Source organism: Phaseolus vulgaris, chromosome 1 (genome assembly GCF_051622355.1).
Source record: "Phaseolus vulgaris cultivar YP4 chromosome 1, ASM5162235v1, whole genome shotgun sequence".
Lineage (NCBI taxonomy): Eukaryota > Viridiplantae > Streptophyta > Magnoliopsida > Fabales > Fabaceae > Phaseolus > Phaseolus vulgaris.
In genome coordinates this window covers 53,093,315-53,109,914 of record NC_143498.1, presented here as the reverse complement: position 1 = coordinate 53,109,914, position 16,600 = coordinate 53,093,315, and the positions used below count along the sequence as shown (strand labels likewise).

The window sequence follows — 16,600 nt, the reverse complement described above, 5'->3', positions numbered from 1 at the left end:
AGCTTGGGATTCTAGTTAAGTGGAATGCAAACTCAGATCCTACTACCAACGTGATGCTGATGATCAAATCTGGTGAACTTGGTCTTATTGCTCTCAGAAAGTGTATGATTAGTGATGCTGAAAAGTGTCTAAAGACATAAAGCTTAATATATCATCAGAATCTACACACAAAATTTCAATTCAAGTGCTCAAGTGAGTCAGCCAAATCAGCAAGTGAATTTTACATAAGATTTTGTAAGGTTTTGCAACAGTTATAACTATCTAATAAGTCCATTATTTTGGGAAATGGGGCACAGGTCTGATACCATTATGAGGACAGAACATTGATACCATTATGAGGACAGAACATGGATACCATTATGAAAGGCTTCCAAATAAATTACATTTTAAAAACCTTGATATTTACACACGTGTGATCTAATGGAATTCAATAAACATTGCCCCGTTGCCTGAGACTTGGAATACCTGCTTAGTGCATCGTCTGATGCAGATTGAGTCTATACAAACAAATAGACTTGTTAATTTCATGAGATAAAACAAGAAACCTTGAAAAGGGTTCATTCCAAAGCAGTTCAAGGAATGAAACATTATTTACGTTCATAACATAAAACAAGTACCCTTAGTTCATATACTTGTATTCATGCAGGGCTATGATCAATGTAGCAGAACTGGTATATATGTTGTTCATATAGCATGATCAGAGTGGGCATTACAGTGCATGAATACCAAAAATAGCTTCCTTGTTGAAGTCTCTAGAAGCTGTCCTGAAAGCTGGATTTTTAAGCTTGGCATAAGTGTCATGGAAAGCACATTCATAGAAATCCTGACCTAACTTGAGGGTCTTGGGAGATAGGGTGCCAGATGAAGGTGACATCAACATATCATAATTTGGGTTGAAAACCATAAGTGAAGCAGTATTGTTGCGGCGATTAATCCATTCAAGTTGTAGTTTTGTCATGCTATTCAGCTTCAGTTTCTCTGAGGGCATGTGTGATTCATTGAACTTCTCTTGGTCTGATGTAAGATTAATAATGGTGATATCATGGATACTAGGCCTCCTCTTATTGTCTTTCCCTCCACAAAGCTTTTGCCTTATGTAATACTTTTGAGCATGGCTTGCCACTTGGGTGGGAGTCTTTGTCACCACAAATTTGCGAGAAATATTTCTCCAGTCCCCTTTACCATACTTCAAAAGTCCCATCAAAAAACGTCTGAAATTCAACACCCAAAAATCCATGTCAAGCACAGGAACCAAAAATGATAGAGATTAAAATGCATAAATTATGTTTTAACATGTCAGCAGTTTTGGAATAAATGCATTTTAAAATTTAATTTACAAGTAGATTTCACCTACCAAATTGGAGTTTTGGCTAGATTGATATGGCAATATATATCATAGTAGCAGGATAAGATAAGAAACCAGAACTAGTCGATTGTACAGGTTGAGTTGCTCGTGTCATATAACCATGATTCATGCCTTCTATAATAAGTATAAGCTGAACTTTAACCTTGACTTAAAATCGAACTCAACCTGATTTTATGAGTCAACATCATAAAATCTGAGATGAGGTTTTCTGCTACTTAAAATGTTTTACTATCTAAATGTGTGTATCTCCAACACATTATATTTTTATGCACTTTCCCAAACCAATGTAAAACATTAAAAAGAAAGACAAATGAAGATGATAAAACTGACCTGTGTTCCTCTTCAGTCCAAGGGATCCCTTTCTTCCTCTCCTGATCAGAACTCCTGACAGTTGCAGGCTTCTTTCTGCATGCATCATAACATTGGTTGTCAACCATCTCCAATGAGAAGCAAGAGGTAAGATATCCAGGAACTGGAATCCTCCCTGCTTCTATTTCACTAACATCTTCTTCCAATTCCCTGTACTGTTTCATCACATCATAGACACTTTTTCCTGGGAGCATGGCTGCAACTCTCAGCCATCTGTCTGGGGTATCCTTATCATATATGGCAAGGGCACTTTCAAACTTCTTATTCTCTTCTGTCGTCCATTCTGTGTAGTCACTCTCTTGAACAAACCAATTTGAATTTGACATAAAACAACTTGGATATGGGGTCTCCAATTCCATACCTTACAACAAAATTCCCCTACACTAGAAAGATATAAACAGCAACAAACAAAGAACTTACGCAACTTTGATTCAAGAAGCATGATAATAACAATCCTTCAAGTGTAGTCAAGACTCTACTTTCAGTGAGAGCATAAATTAAAGAATCTACAAGAGTTGAATTTCTACACTTAAGAATCGAGGAGCATCTTGGAAAAATCATGACTTACCTGGAAGTGAGACCAGAATGATAGCAGAAATGAATGTTGAATACAACAGCAAGTTGATGAAGAAAGTGAACAGTGGAAGTCCCAAATTAGACAAGAGAGATTCTTTACAATTAGGAAAGGAAAACCAAGAAGAAGGTGTTTCCTTTTGTTATTTCTTCCTGGTGAAACAACTCCTGAAGCAAATGCAGATAACACTAACAAAGAGAAAAAAGTAGAACAATGAGGTCAGTGAATTTCAAAGGTTTAGACTTGCATCTGTTGGTAACTCTTGTTATGTGGTGTGTTCACAAGAGAGGAGAAGCAGGAATTGGTGTGAGAGAGAAATCACTTGCTAGAAATTAGAACTGGTCACAAAATTCAGTACTCTTTTATAAGCTTCCAATTGATTACATTTTCAAACAAAAAAATAACTTCCAAGGAAAGAGGAATTATCATGGTACTTCCTCCACTTACATTTCACTGTTATACTTGAGAAAATTAATAAATACAATAAATATTCTTAATAAAATAATTATATAATCTTTTACTTTATCTATTTCTCTCTTCATCCCATATAACAAATATATGTAAATTATTTCAAAAATATAATTAATAAAAAGTAATTTGTGCGTACATTTGGTTTTAAATCAATTAATTTATAAAAATAGTTGACCAATTTTATAAACTTTATACATAAAGTATAAATCACAAAATTTATATGATACATACTAAATTATAGAACAAGATCATTTTAATTTCATGAACATAAACAAAGAGATTAAAATTATAATTCATATTTTTAAAATCTATAAATGTATTTAAATAAAACTATTATATTAAATTGATGGAAAAAATGGTTTCATACATATTATCAAAAAGATACAATACAAATTATAACATACTCAATAAATATTATTTTTTATAATAAAAAACTAATTAATGTTATCTTTTTAAAGCCACACAGGAGACTGAACATCATGTTCAATCCAAAACTTTAAATTAATTGATTTATTGATTTTTTTCTATTATATATTTCTCATCCTCACAATTAATTTGTAAATGATACGGTTGGATCATTACCCAAAGAAATAATAGTGGGAATGTTATGTGCGTAAAAAATAAAATTATATAATGGATACCGATATTTTGATAAAGGTTGCTTTGGAAATGACATTTTTAATATTAAAGAAAGAGTTTGTGGGTCCACTTGCTGAGTTGAAAAAAAGATCCAAAATAAACCATTTGAAATGTGCGTTCGAAAAAATGATCTCTGAAAGGGGGAGTGAGTGCGTTCGAAAAAAAAAGTTTTTTCTTCCATTGATTTGTGAGTTTGAAAGAAGAAATCCTTTTTTCGAACGCACTCCCTTCCCTTTTCAAAAATCTTTTTAATGAACGCACCTTCCAAATAGTTTAATTTAGTTTTTTTTCCAACTCAGCAAGTGGACTCACACACTTTTTTTTTAATATTAAAAATGTCATGTCAATTGAATATAATTTGGAGCAACCTCAATAAAGATGTCAAAATATCAGTACCCTAATTAATAAGAACCAGTTAAAGGTGTTAAAGAATGTTAGGTGAAGGTGAAGATAAACAACATGAGTAGTAAGTAAACAAAAACAACATACATAAATTCATAACTCTCAAAATAACTCCTTACATACTATAAATTTTGATCTTATTTTTTAGTCAGATGTCTGACAAACTATGTTAATGTCATCTGTGAATATTTGGTACCTATATGACTTAACTTATTCTTTATCTCATGTTAATTTTTAGAGTATGTTTTGAAGTTGATGTTTGATTTGATGAAATGATAAAGTTATTTGAAATGCTTCAAAACTTGAAGATTGAGTGATTTCTCTGTAACATTCAAATGAACAATCCAATTATTTCAACTTATGTCTTACTATTAGAGTTGTGGAACCTTGCAGCAATACACTGTGGCAGCAATAAATGATGGGCGAGTTCAATTTCACGCGATTTGCTTACATTTTGCAGGAATGAATGTGTGGTCAGTCATTTGCTTAATTATTCTTTATCATGCTTGGTAAAGGTCTACTGTGTCTGAAGTCTTTTATACGTGTCATAGGTTTGATTTTAACTGTCATTAGGATTTTGTTTTCCTTCTACAAAAGATGAAAAAATTTATGATACTTCTTCTTCTCGTAGTGGAATAAGACTTTGTTGGTCTTGTATATTGTATCTATATGCCTCTTGTTGCGAGGATGCATAAGATGTAAGTATAACTGTTTTCTTCGTTATACTGGAAAAAGCACAAGACATGTTGAAGATGATTTCATAGTTTTTCATTTACATTTTGTCTATAATCTTATTCTCTAAACCATTTAAGTATTATAAGCAGTTGTTTTTCATGTAGTTTTTTATCTGTCATAAAATGAACTGTTATAGTGATAAACAAGAAATATATGAGCAAAATGCAGGTAGTTGTTGTCTGAAGATAGCATATATATATTTGTTGTAGAAGCAGATAAAATTGATAATGAATTGTTGGTTTAACAGATTAAGCAGCTGCTCCAACAGCTACACCACCCTTGAGCCTGGATTTACCGTATAGTGTTTCTTCAAATCGAATGATCTCATTCTTGGATCCATAAGCAACTTGAGTTCTCTCATCAATGTTATTGATCACTTTGTCCAGCACAGACTGATAACCATCACTGCTGTAACCTCCGGCATTTTCAATCAAGAGCCCCAACGGAGCTACCTCAAACAACAGTCTCAGCTTCGCTTTTGCCGATGGTGATGCCACGTTCGTGAAGATGCCTTTTTCTTTTACAATAATCTGCAGAGAGATGAAATTTTGAAACCATGTGGATTATTATACTAGGTTGCAAGAGCTTCACAGAACATCCATGTCATGTCTCAGAAAGAACATCATGCATCATGATTGTGTTAAGAAAAGAACCTGGTTCACATCCGGCACCATTCCTCCTGTGTATCTCAATGTGTATTTTTCGTTGACGTAGTAGTCGATCAACTATTGGATAACAGAGAAAGCTGTGAGTAATATTGCACATCATTGTAACACTAAAATGTCCTTTACTGGTACGAGAATACAGGTATACCTTAGCATAGTTGACGTTGTCAGATGTGGCTCTCAAATTTCCTGGAGAGAACAGTTTTCCCTCACCAATTTCAGTGGTCTCTTTCACATGCTGCCATTTTCCTGAAATATGAAATGTACATCAGATATTTTCGTCATGTGATAAAGTTTGTGTCTAAAATGAGCAAGCCAAGATGTATAACTGAAAGTTTATTGTGATCTTAGCCCACTAAAACTTAATGGTGGACACAACTTGCTCAATCCAGAGACAAACTTTCGATAAACAATGAAGGAACAAACATAAACAGTTTGCATGTTGAGTGGTGTGGCAAGTCAAGTTCCATTTTAAATAAGCATAGGTAATGTGTAATTAGTGTAAAATTTAGTCCTAACTCAATCTCATAAAATCGACTTATAAATTTGCATTCACTTATATATATATATTATGAAATACTCTGACTGACGTGTGATCTCCCAACATAAAACTTATCTGACCTTCATCAAGCAGAAGAAATTCATGGGTGCCAGGGAAGCCTTTTATAGCAAGCACATATGTGGTTCTAGGACCCATAACTCCCATGGCTGCGGCAACTTGATCTCTTCCAGTGACCCCAGTCAACTTATCTCCCGGCCACACACCAAAAATGGTGCCAACTGTGAAATTTGTGTCCACAATGCTGGAGCCGTCAAGGGGATCAAATGCAACACTAAATCCACCTGTTTGTTGCATATTCACACAAATGCATCACCTCAAAAGTTACATTTTGTAATAGAGGCACGCCTCAATTCAATTGCCAGTTTAACATAATTATTATGGCAGACCTTCAACTGGGCCTCCCATGTCCTGGAGCTCGGGTTCTTCTTCAGAGCAAGCATACTTGCAGAAATGGGAGTAATTCAAGGCCTTTACAATACAACATTGAACACGTCACTTTCTTTGCACATTCAAAATACACATCTATTTATGAATTTAAACTTCTTTCTAAACTATTGTTCAACTAAAAAATCATTTGAACATAACAGAGTGTTCCTAATAAATCAATCATTTGAACTGGTTTTCATGAATGAACTTCAGTGAAATAAAATTGTCGATGAAAAGTTTTCGAACTAAGAGACCCTACCATGACAAATAACAATTGACCACTAAAGCACTTTTTCTTACTAACAATACTACTACTATTCATGAGAAATTATTCTTGCATATTACTACATCATAATCTTGAACAAGAGCCACACATTTATGGGTCCCTTTTGTTGCACCAATCAATATTGAATGAATTGGGTTAGTTAAACTATAACTGTGGAGAAAAATGATGCACAAGAATGAGTATGTTGATTGTTTAATTAGGAAGAAACTCATTGCAAAAGTAGTGGTCTAACATCAAAAAGGAGCTGGTTAGCCAGCATATCCACTGCAAGCTGCTCGTCCCCAAAAGAATTAACGCACTGCGTTCCACCACAAGAAGCCGTCTTCACTTTGAAGGAAATTGTTCTCAATGCCTCTCCCATGGACACCAACAACCTGATCAGCCCCTTATCTGGTGTTGCTTTTGTGAGGAATTCTTCCTACAGTACACAGACACCTACATCAGTTTATTTCACGTGCATGTGAACCAAAATACCAAAAAGTTTGCGAGTTTGACACAACACATTCAGCAAGTGCTTAGCTATATAGACCAGGATATGAACTCTGTACTGTGTAAGTAACTCACCAGACCGTCACCAATTTCACATCTGGTTACGAGTGAAGTACCCTTTGCCTTTGAAACCTTCAGTGTTGATTTGGAGGCCACCCTTAGCGATTCTCCAAACAAAGAGCTTGATTTCAGATTCTATCATTGCAAACAAGTTCATTTTAAACATCTATATTCTTTCCTTCCATATGGTATCTCATATAAAGAGTTTAGTTGCACAAAGAAAGAAAAAGCTGCATGGTTGGCATATAGCACTTTCAAAGTATAACTTAAAAGATTCAATCTGCATACCCTGAAGCCAAAAGATGGAGAGATGGAGGGTGGAGAGTGCTTGGAAGAAACAGTAGGCAAGAAAGGGCCGCGAGTGTAGCATGCTATGCCAGTTTCCATGGCTGCAAAACAATGTCCAAAGGTTAAGGATGTTGTGTTATTCTATGTTATTGCATTGATTGATAGATAGATAGATAGTGAGACTAAGAAGGGAGAGGAGGGGATAGCAATTTTAGATATGTGGCTAACTATGTGTGTAGTGCCACGTGGCAGGTGCTGAGTAGATAGGCTAATGAAACTGCATTTTGGTATGAATATTTAGCATCGCATGTATTTATGTGGTTGTGCTCTGGTCCTGTATAAAAGAGATATGGTGAGGGGCATGCTATAGCTACCACTGTTTGTTAGTTTGTGAACTGTGTTTAACTGTGTTTTCTGCAACTGTGGTGTGGTTGTTCATATTTCACTTGTTACACCATAGCTGAAGTTAATTATCAAATGCAGTTTATTTTAGACAAAGCTCAAAAAAATCCTCAACTAAACCTTCTTGAACCATGGCATGGAAACTGTTTTCATTTCAACCATGGAATGAAATTAAGGAAAGGAAGAAGAGACATTTATTTTAGAAATCTCAAATCTAATGAAGATGTTACAAAATTCTTGCTTTTTTATTTTAAAATAAAATTTAGATAATAATTCTGATTTTGCTAACCCTATGTATATCTAGCCCTGGTGGGATGAAACTTGCTAATTTAGACACAAGATGAAATAGGGTTCTTATTCTTTCAAAAGAATGAAACTAAACCATATAATTTCTATACAAAATTTTAATCAATTTTTTTATTCATTCAATTAATCACGATTAGTGAGGGAAAATGCTTGTAAAGCATGTAAAAATCTTGATAAAACATTTACCTAATATTTGTTAGTCGGATTTAGCAATGGAAATAGTTCAGATTAAAAATAAGAATTTGTTTAGGGTAATGGAATATGTAAGGTAAACTTAATCTATAGGTTGGCCTTTACCTATAGGTTTTTGTTGACACTTTAACCTTATGAGATTTTTTTAATTATACATTAATATTAATATTATTAATAATAATAATATTTCTCACATATTTTACTGACAGATAAATACCAATGAAAATTATCGATATATAATTACAAAAATTATAAAATTCAAGATATATATGAGTAATAATTTATCTATACCTATATATAAAGGGGATTCCCCTTTTAACTGTTCTTAATTTTTTTTCTTATTTTATCCTTATATTAATATTTAATTTTATTATTGTATTATGGTCATTGTGTCATTTCTTATTCCCCTTTTAACTGTTCTTAATTTTTTTTTCATTTTATCCTTACTTAATAATTTATTGTATTAATTTATTTTGGTTATTTGGACATTTTATAATTTCAAAAATTAATAAAATAGTTTTTTAATTTTAAAATTTATTTTATTTTTTATTATTTAACTGGATAATGGAGAAAATGGAGAGAGTGGAGAGAATGATTAGTTATTTTTCTGGTTTAAAGATTTTATTCACTATTAAATAAAAAAAATTAAAGATATTTGTAATATTTTGTGGACCACCTTAGTAGGAGAGTGGATATTTGATATGTTACTTTTCTGATTTAAACTGATTTTTTTTTATTAAAATTGATTTAAGAAACAGATTTTATGATTCTTTACTACACATAACCCACATATCCTACTTTTCACTTTCTCTCTCCACTACTCTTTACCTTATGATTTTAATGTTAGTAAGAAAAATTATTTTTAAAAAATAAAAAAAAAATACTAAAGAAATAAAAAATGCAGATACTCAGTGCCTGTGTCCGTCAGTACCCCGGTCCCGTAGTATATGTAATAATGAATTTACATACAAACTTTTATTCACAGTAGTACATAAATTTAAATATTTTTTATAGTGTGTATTTGTGTAATCAACTCACATCAAATCACTCATTCACTGTTTAATCTCCTTCAACTTCAACTCGTCGCTCAACTTCATTTCTTTTCTAAAAATGAGTTAAAAATCAAATTAATAAATAAATTAAAGATACTAAAATGATAATAACCGTCACATCATTATGTTAACAACAAAATACTTAAATAAAAAAATATATATATTTTAGACATTGAATAAAATAATTTTTTAATAAAAATTCAATTAAAAATATTTAAATTTATAAAATACTTAAAACTTAATTAATTATAAAAAAATATACACTCATTTCAACTATATTAGATATATTATAGTAACATATTTTATTCCATATTTTCCTTTATCCTGTATCTCTAAATTTAATCATTATAATTAGCAATTTTTAGTTATTTTTAATTTATTTGAAGTATAGATAAAATAATATAATTAAAGGCATTATGCAACTTCACGCTTCCCGGTTCAAACATGAAAGAAGCATCACAAGGTAAAAACAAAAACAAAGGAAAGACACAACAAAAATTAAGGAAGCTTCCTTCCGCGTCTATTAACTTCCAGATTCATATATTAAAAAGTTAATAAAACAGAAACTAAAAAAGTTTAAGCCCAGAATACGGTGACTAACAGAGAATCCTTGCTCCCATATCCATGGCAACGCATTTGTTTTTGCATTGTTAATGAAAATAAATACACTTTTTTGGCAAGATTATTGTTTTGGCAGAGTGATGTCTTTCTCAGGTGCTTTTCTCATATATTCTCATCTCCTTCTGAAAGTTTGAAATTTTGTTAGTTTGTTTTTTATTTAAAGAAAACAGCAAAGTGCAAAGCTCGGACCTTTTTGTTTTGATATCATGAATGATGAATTTGATATCATGAACGATGAGCAAATGAATTCTTGTTAAATTACAGGCAACCCCTTTGGCCCTTGGAAGCAAAGTGCAAAGAGGAGGTGTTACTTGAACTGGATTGTAGGTTCATGTTAGCTCGCAGTTTGGACTTGGAAGCTATGTCTTCATATGGTCATCAAATAGAGCAGCAGTACTCTGCACCTACTCTCTCAGATGATTCTGGTATGTGTTGCCAATTTTGTCACTCTTTAGCTATGAATTAATACAAGAAAATACTATGGTATGTTGTAGGAGCTCTATGTAAATATCATAGTCATCAGTGGATTAACTTGTGAAAAGTAGTATTTTAGGATCAAACTTTGTCCTCTCCCTCCAATGAATCATGGTGTTATTACACTTATTTAAAGACTGACTAATCCATGTTAAGAATATCAACAACTTTTACATGAGTTGTTGAGAGTCTAATACAACTCTCCTCCTTTACCTTGGGTTGCGACTAACTTTATTTTCTCCCTCCAAGAAAAGGAAAAAAAATAACCATGCTCATCAATTGATTTGATTCAAGTTGCACTAGTTACCCTTAAGGCTAAAGATGACTTACTAAATGTACTCATTTTATACATCATACTTGGCCATCTTAAATGAAGTTTTTTTTCTTTCGTGTTTTGCAGAGACAAGAAGCCATTATGAGCTAGAGTCAGTATTCTTCATGAAATCGTTTACTGCAACAATCTTTGTTGCTTCACTTGTCACCCTTGGAGTTCTACTAATTACGTTGGTGATTTCCCTGGTGATTATGCTGCAGTCCTGTCAAAGTAAAAGTGCTGGAGTAATCAAGCTTCTGAATATAAATGATTATTACAGTTATTGCAGGTTGTATTCTCTGCATTCCGAGCTCAATAACTTAGAAGGATACAATCTTCCTACAATATGCAGAAACCTTGCTCTACAGTATATCAAAGGAGGTCAATATGCTAGAGATTTGGATTTGACTATGTCTGTGATTGACGATTACTTCAAGAATGTTACACCTTTAAAGGATGGTTTGGATGTGGTTTTGATGGACATAGATGACATTTTCCCTTGGAATTACTCTTCCAATTTGTTTAACAGGTAATCTCTTCAAATCAATGATTCCTAGTACAGGGTGACGGAGAATATAGATTGCATCAGATTAAGTAGTATTGTGGTGACTAAAAGTTTTTATCAGTGGTTTGTTAAACTTGCATCAGTTCACCAATTTCTTATTTCTTCTTCTCGAAACTCTGTTGATTATCAATTTAACACCCTTTATGTAGTTCTTCAAACTTGATGTTGATCTTCATTATCTGTCATTGCATCGAATATAAACTTAACAAGGGTGTCTTTTCGTGTAGGTTTCATAATGACAGCACTAGCAACTGTATTAAAGAGGCAAACAATGTAAAGCTCATGTTTGTTTTAAGATTATACATGTACCTACAAACTGGTGGATGGTCTATAATTTTGCTATCAAGAGAACCTAGAACACACCGAAACATCACCATTAATCATCTTATCTCTGCGGGATTTAGAAGCTGGTCTGCCTTGATAATGAGGTAAGTGATCATGTTGGTTTTTTATATATCAAAGATCAAGCCTTGTGAGTCCTCCATCGGTTATACTTTAAATAGCTCATTTTGTATTGAGGTTTACAAATATATTTTTTAAAAGCATTATAGAGGTGCATTTTTACAAACTTGGCTTTATCAAAAGTAAGAACTGAATCTTATGCTGTCAATGGTTTACGTTTTTGCAGAGCAGAAGATTCAGATCCTACGAAAGGGTATGAGTACTTTTATGGGCAAAGGGATGTGGTAAGGAAGAAAGGGTTCCGAATAAAAAGTATCATAAGCAGCCATATGGATGCCGTGACCTTTCCAGAGAGTGGAGAGCGAAATTTTTTGCTTCCAGTTCCTCTATGTGACAAGTTTGAGAAGCAGATAGAACATAGATTCTGAATGTTAGATTCTGAATGTCATTCATCCTTCAGGAAGAGAGTTCCTTTCAATTCAATTATATAGGTTATTACTCTCTGAATCTATGTTTGTTCTTGCTACTCATTTAACTCCAATCCTACCTAATTTAATCTTTCCTAGAGGCATAAAATAGCTCTCCAACTTAGAGATGTTTTTGGTATGTGGTTGTAGATCCTTGCATACCCTTCTGAGACATTACGAGTATGTTTCAAAACCAATTTAGAATTGCAAAACGTTCACGAAGCATTCTAATGTATCAAATGAAGAAGAAAAAAAAACTGTTTTATTGATGTTGATGAGGCATTTAAGTGTATCCAAACATGTATATATTATAAAATATATTTTTTCAAGGAGTTCTAATATTTTGACAATCAATTTATTTCATACAATACTGTACAACCAAGTTAAGTTTAAATAATATTTTTTTCACTGATATGTTTATTTATTCACTTAAATATAATATTTTATTATTAAAATAAAGTTAGTAAATGGTGTCGACATTAAACAGTATCACACATAAAAGATTTTAGTGCCTCGGAAACCAACGTGTTAAAGGAATTTCAGACTGAAATACTCGTAATCACGTTCCTTTGGGATGTTTGATAACACGCTTAAATTGCGGAACTAAATCTGGATGACGAAAATCATGTAATTTCTTTGCAGTATTTTGAGCTTCAAATTCCAATTCAAGAACAAGCATCTGCAACTTTAAATAGTTAATGATACTTCAAAGGTCCCTAAACCCGTAATTGCACAATCGTGGTTCCCTGTTTAACTTGTTTCACCATTTTGCTTCTTTTTTCGGGTCTTACTAACTGGTGTCAAACCACTATCCTCTGATTAAAGAATTCAAAAAGATTGGGATAACATCTGCATAGGAGTGGCAAATAATAACATCTGAATGATTGAAAACCAACTGCAAATGGATAGGTATTCACATTAAAATAACGCTAAAATAATATCAAGAGCTAAGTACTATTTACCAGCTACTACTTACTGCGTCTATTGGCCATTGATATACAATTTTAAGCTTCCAAGTATAGGCTCGTTTAGGAAACCCTTGAAAAGTTATGTTATCGTCATATTGCAAGGAACGAACCCCTTTGTCTAGCCACCATGTTCTATGAGGAACTACACAAAAAATTTATGACAAAGGCCTAGACCGGATGCTGACCGCTAGACTGAAGCCGCTGCAACCATGAGATCCTCAGATTAGCCGTTTTCAATTGCAGAAAAATTTCTCTATATTCCTGCTTAAGGAATACATCTAAAGCAAACATGTAGAGATCACTTCCTTGTTCTATTTCTTCCATTCTATCAAGGCACTCAATGCATTGACCGATGCTATAATTGCATTTGTCTTCTGTGGATGAAACTGCACTAGTATTCTTTTGAATACTTACACCATTTCTTGACGCAACAGCATCACAATGACATTCAGTTTTCTCGTCAAAGTTGGCTGTGTCAGGTTCTTTTGTGTGAAAAGGGAAAGTAACAACACTATCATCACTTTTCCTTTGTTGAGCGGTAGGTTCAGTCTCTCCAGTAACAGTAGTTGTAGTTCCATTAAAGATGGCTTCCAATATCTCAGTGAATTGTAGCCCCTTTACGCGAAATTGTGAAGCTTCTGGATTTTCCTGTACCAAAAAAAGTGGAAATCATGAACTTCTGTTAGACTTAGGAACTTGTATGGGCTACAAAATAGCTGCACTCAGAAACTTAACATACCTCTAAATAGTTGCTCCAATCTTCTTCACTAGCCTCAAACTTCAGTTTATATGAATCCCATTTCATGTAACTGGTGCCAATAAGCTTACACCAAATTTTCCATTGTTCCTTGGTAGAATCCCAGTGATTCTTAAGTTGTAATCTACCATAATTTAAACCAGTTTTTGCATAAAATGATTCCATAATGTTTTTCCAACCTTCCTTTGTAAAATGTGTCCCGGGCTTATTCCCCTGTAGTGTCTCCTGCAGACATAGATCAACAAAGATCCCGTGCACTGTAGGAGTCCATGCAGCTTTGACCTTGGGATATGATGAACTGGACATGCTCTGCTCACTTGGAACTGTACTGATTGGGATGGCATTAATCATAATGGCACTCTTTAATCCACAATCCCGACCAACATTCCTACGTTTCTTCTCACGCTCTTTTCCACGCAATGTAGCTGAGGCATCATTTTGCCTCTTAAGCATAGCTATCATTTCCTCAGTTGGCATAGCTCCATCAAAGACGACACTTAATTTGTCAGAAAACTGGAGCTCCTTAAACCGAAATTGTGCAGCTTCTGGGAATGCCTGTGATGAAATGACTTCATTACTATTAAAACAATGAAGAAGATCACTTATGATGTTGAATGAATATCAATAATTACGACGAATACCTTCATACAATTGTGCCAATCTTCCTCAGAAGCACCAAACGTATTGGTTTGTGGGTCCCATTTCATCTTATCATCACCAATTAACTTAGCCCACACTTTCCATAGTTTCCTAGTTGAATCATAATGATTCTTAATTTGTTTTTTATCGTATCTCATACCAGTCTTTGCATTAAAGGATCCGACAATATTCCTCCAGCCCTCCTTGGTAAAATGTGTAGCAGACTTGTTCCCCTTCAATGTTTCTTCAATGCACAAATCAACAAACATTTTATGGTATGCAGGTGTCCAAGAAGCTTTTGGTGTAGGTGAACAGCCAACCATAATGGTACTATCCGATTCATAATCCCTACCCACATACTTGCGTTTCTTCTCTCGCTCTTTTCCACGCAAAGGAGATGTAGCTGAAGCATCATTGTGCCACTTGAGACTGGCCCACCTTTTCATTTCTTCAACTCGATTTCCTCCATCAAAGATGATATCCAGTTTGTCTGTAAACTGGATTTCCTTAGACTGAAACTGCGCAGCTTCTGGGGTTGCCTGTGACAAGATGGCTTCATATTATTAATCTGGAACCAAAAAGGCATCTTACAATCTTGGATTTACATCAATCATAAATTAATAATCACTATCCATACCTTTATATAATTTTGCCAGTCTTCCTCAGAAGCACCAAACGTCCTCGTTTCTGGATCCCACTTCATGCTGCTGTCATCAGTCAACTTGACCCAGATTTTCCATAGTTTTCTGGTAGAATCATAGTGATTCTTAAATTGCTTTTTGTCATATCTCACACCAGTCTTCGCATAAAAGGATCCAACAATGTTCCTCCAACCCACCTTGGTAATTCGCGTTGACCCAGGTTCATTCTTCAACATTTCTCCAAGGCACAAATCAACAAATATACCATGGAATCCAGGTGTCCAAGTGGCTTTAGAAGTCGGACTGGACATTCTTGTATCACGAAAATGTTCTAATATTTTTACACGCAATTAACTACTAACAATCAAACCAACCAACTCCAATCTCACAAATACAATAAGCTCCTATCCTAATTGCCAACTCTCCTACCCCTACCAATCACACCGCAAAGAATAATAACAAGAACATCTTGCCAAGACTAGTATATACGGCAATAACTACTAACAAATGAAAAAAAAATGACATTAAGACTAAAATAGCTCTTGAGTGGATACAATTGCACAGACCTTTGCTCCTAAGATGAATAATAACACAAATTTGACAAATGAAAATATTTTTACAACCTCAATGGAGACTCTGAGCCGTGATATCTATGATTGAGCTTCACCTACATGCACGTGCATGCTCCGATTATAGAAGGGATGAAGAATGGGGAAAAGGGGGTTTCAGTGATAATGGGACTAAAATTGAAAGGAAAAGACGAAAGATCAATTAAAGACGTTGAATTGGTACTATCTTTGCATGCGCGAGGAGGTATAAGAGCCGAAAAATATTTGGGGAAAAACGGGTAAGAGTGAGTGAGAGCCAAGTGTTATACCTGAACTTCATCGACAATGCCGCATTTGGAACAAACGCGAATTTGATCGTCGTAAGTGCTTCGGAAACTCGACTCGAGATGGTTCGTTGTTTTCCTCTCGGATTATTAGCTTCTGAAACCTTCTCCCATTCTTTCTTTTTTCCTTAGGCTGTTTCTTCCTGCACCCTATAAAATGTCTTCCTGCACTTCATCATTTGAAGAAGACTATTTTACCCTTAAAAATGACTTGCAAATTGTTTTTTTTTTTTAATATTTTCGAAACATGTTTTCTGGAACATATTTTATTAATTCTAGATTTACCAATTCGAAAATAAAAAAATGTGTCCATAAAAGATGTTCTAGAATAATTTTTTTGTCATTTTTTATTCTGAAAACATTTTTGTTTATAGAACTCTTATTTTAGAAATACTTTTTACTTATGGAAACCCTATTTCAAAATCGATGTTGTAAAAGGTTAATTTTGATATTTTAAGGAATGTAAAAATGTAGAGATGCAGGAAGTAACTGCCTTTTCTTTATGACAATTTCTTTATGGCAATTGCTTCATGGCAATTGCTTCATGCATCATATCATTGCACTAGATTCTAGCGAA

General features: G+C 33.8%; 4 protein-coding genes across 6 annotated transcripts; 1 reads left to right on the top strand and 3 right to left on the bottom strand.

The window, feature by feature from the left end:
- Window positions 1-357: 357 nt before the first annotated feature.
- Window positions 358-2,738, bottom strand: LOC137815038 (transcription factor DIVARICATA). 2 transcript variants are annotated; one of them, XM_068618059.2, is made up of 3 exons: window positions 2,304-2,738; window positions 1,697-2,118; window positions 358-1,211 (listed from the first exon to the last, which is right to left on the bottom strand). In XM_068618059.2, the coding sequence occupies exons 2-3, from the start codon at window positions 2,092-2,094 to the stop codon at window positions 710-712; spliced, it is 900 nt and encodes a 299-aa protein (XP_068474160.1). In that variant the 5' UTR covers window positions 2,095-2,118; window positions 2,304-2,738; the 3' UTR covers window positions 358-709. The 2 variants fall into 2 exon arrangements, with proteins under 2 accessions (XP_068474160.1, XP_090150528.1); XM_090294402.1 differs by having other exon boundaries at window positions 1,697-2,667.
- A 1,990-nt stretch (window positions 2,739-4,728) lies between these two features.
- SBPASE (sedoheptulose-bisphosphatase) lies at window positions 4,729-7,804 on the bottom strand. The gene is made up of 8 exons (XM_068618086.1): window positions 7,333-7,804; window positions 7,060-7,179; window positions 6,728-6,913; window positions 6,170-6,251; window positions 5,843-6,064; window positions 5,370-5,470; window positions 5,210-5,281; window positions 4,729-5,086 (listed from the first exon to the last, which is right to left on the bottom strand). The coding sequence occupies exons 1-8, from the start codon at window positions 7,429-7,431 to the stop codon at window positions 4,805-4,807; spliced, it is 1,164 nt and encodes a 387-aa protein (XP_068474187.1). The 5' UTR covers window positions 7,432-7,804; the 3' UTR covers window positions 4,729-4,804.
- Window positions 7,805-9,762: 1,958 nt separating this feature from the next.
- On the top strand, window positions 9,763-12,455 carry LOC137815037 (uncharacterized protein At2g39920). The gene is made up of 5 exons (XM_068618058.2): window positions 9,763-9,998; window positions 10,170-10,330; window positions 10,780-11,221; window positions 11,485-11,685; window positions 11,886-12,455. Exons 2-5 carry the CDS (start codon window positions 10,237-10,239, stop codon window positions 12,085-12,087), a joined length of 939 nt encoding a protein of 312 aa, XP_068474159.1. The 5' UTR covers window positions 9,763-9,998; window positions 10,170-10,236; the 3' UTR covers window positions 12,088-12,455.
- Window positions 12,456-12,985: 530 nt separating this feature from the next.
- LOC137815053 (Myb/SANT-like DNA-binding domain protein) lies at window positions 12,986-16,153 on the bottom strand. Of its 2 annotated transcripts, none has more exons than XM_068618082.2 (5): window positions 16,009-16,153; window positions 15,128-15,798; window positions 14,493-15,029; window positions 13,834-14,406; window positions 12,986-13,742 (listed from the first exon to the last, which is right to left on the bottom strand). In XM_068618082.2, exons 2-5 carry the CDS (start codon window positions 15,440-15,442, stop codon window positions 13,263-13,265), a joined length of 1,905 nt encoding a protein of 634 aa, XP_068474183.1. In that variant the 5' UTR covers window positions 15,443-15,798; window positions 16,009-16,153; the 3' UTR covers window positions 12,986-13,262. The 2 variants fall into 2 exon arrangements, with proteins under 2 accessions (XP_068474183.1, XP_090150516.1); XM_090294390.1 differs by having other exon boundaries at window positions 14,493-15,058; window positions 16,009-16,142.
- Window positions 16,154-16,600: the final 447 nt, after the last annotated feature.

What these genes read in the sequence shown, in the direction of transcription:
- LOC137815038 (XM_068618059.2), bottom strand. Translation starts at nt 2,094, where the DNA reads ATGGAATTGGAGACCCCATATCCAAGTTGTTTTATGTCAAATTCAAAT. An exon ending in TGGACTGAAGAGGAACACAG is followed by an intron (nt 1,212 to 1,696) that starts GTCAGTTTTATC and finishes GTTGAATTTCAG; the next exon opens with ACGTTTTTTGATGGGACTTT.
- LOC137815053 (XM_068618082.2), bottom strand. Translation starts at nt 15,442, where the DNA reads ATGTCCAGTCCGACTTCTAAAGCCACTTGGACACCTGGATTCCATGGT. An exon ending in ACTGGCAAAATTATATAAAG is followed by an intron (nt 15,030 to 15,127) that starts GTATGGATAGTG and finishes ATCTTGTCACAG; the next exon opens with GCAACCCCAGAAGCTGCGCA. An exon ending in ATTGGCACAATTGTATGAAG is followed by an intron (nt 14,407 to 14,492) that starts GTATTCGTCGTA and finishes ATTTCATCACAG; the next exon opens with GCATTCCCAGAAGCTGCACA.
- SBPASE (XM_068618086.1), bottom strand. Translation starts at nt 7,431, where the DNA reads ATGGAAACTGGCATAGCATGCTACACTCGCGGCCCTTTCTTGCCTACT. An exon ending in GTGAAATTGGTGACGGTCTG is followed by an intron (nt 6,914 to 7,059) that starts GTGAGTTACTTA and finishes TGTGTACTGTAG; the next exon opens with GAAGAATTCCTCACAAAAGC. An exon ending in TGGTGCCGGATGTGAACCAG is followed by an intron (nt 5,087 to 5,209) that starts GTTCTTTTCTTA and finishes ATCTCTCTGCAG; the next exon opens with ATTATTGTAAAAGAAAAAGG.
- LOC137815037 (XM_068618058.2), top strand. Translation starts at nt 10,237, where the DNA reads ATGTTAGCTCGCAGTTTGGACTTGGAAGCTATGTCTTCATATGGTCAT. An exon ending in TACTCTCTCAGATGATTCTG is followed by an intron (nt 10,331 to 10,779) that starts GTATGTGTTGCC and finishes CGTGTTTTGCAG; the next exon opens with AGACAAGAAGCCATTATGAG. An exon ending in TGGTCTGCCTTGATAATGAG is followed by an intron (nt 11,686 to 11,885) that starts GTAAGTGATCAT and finishes ACGTTTTTGCAG; the next exon opens with AGCAGAAGATTCAGATCCTA.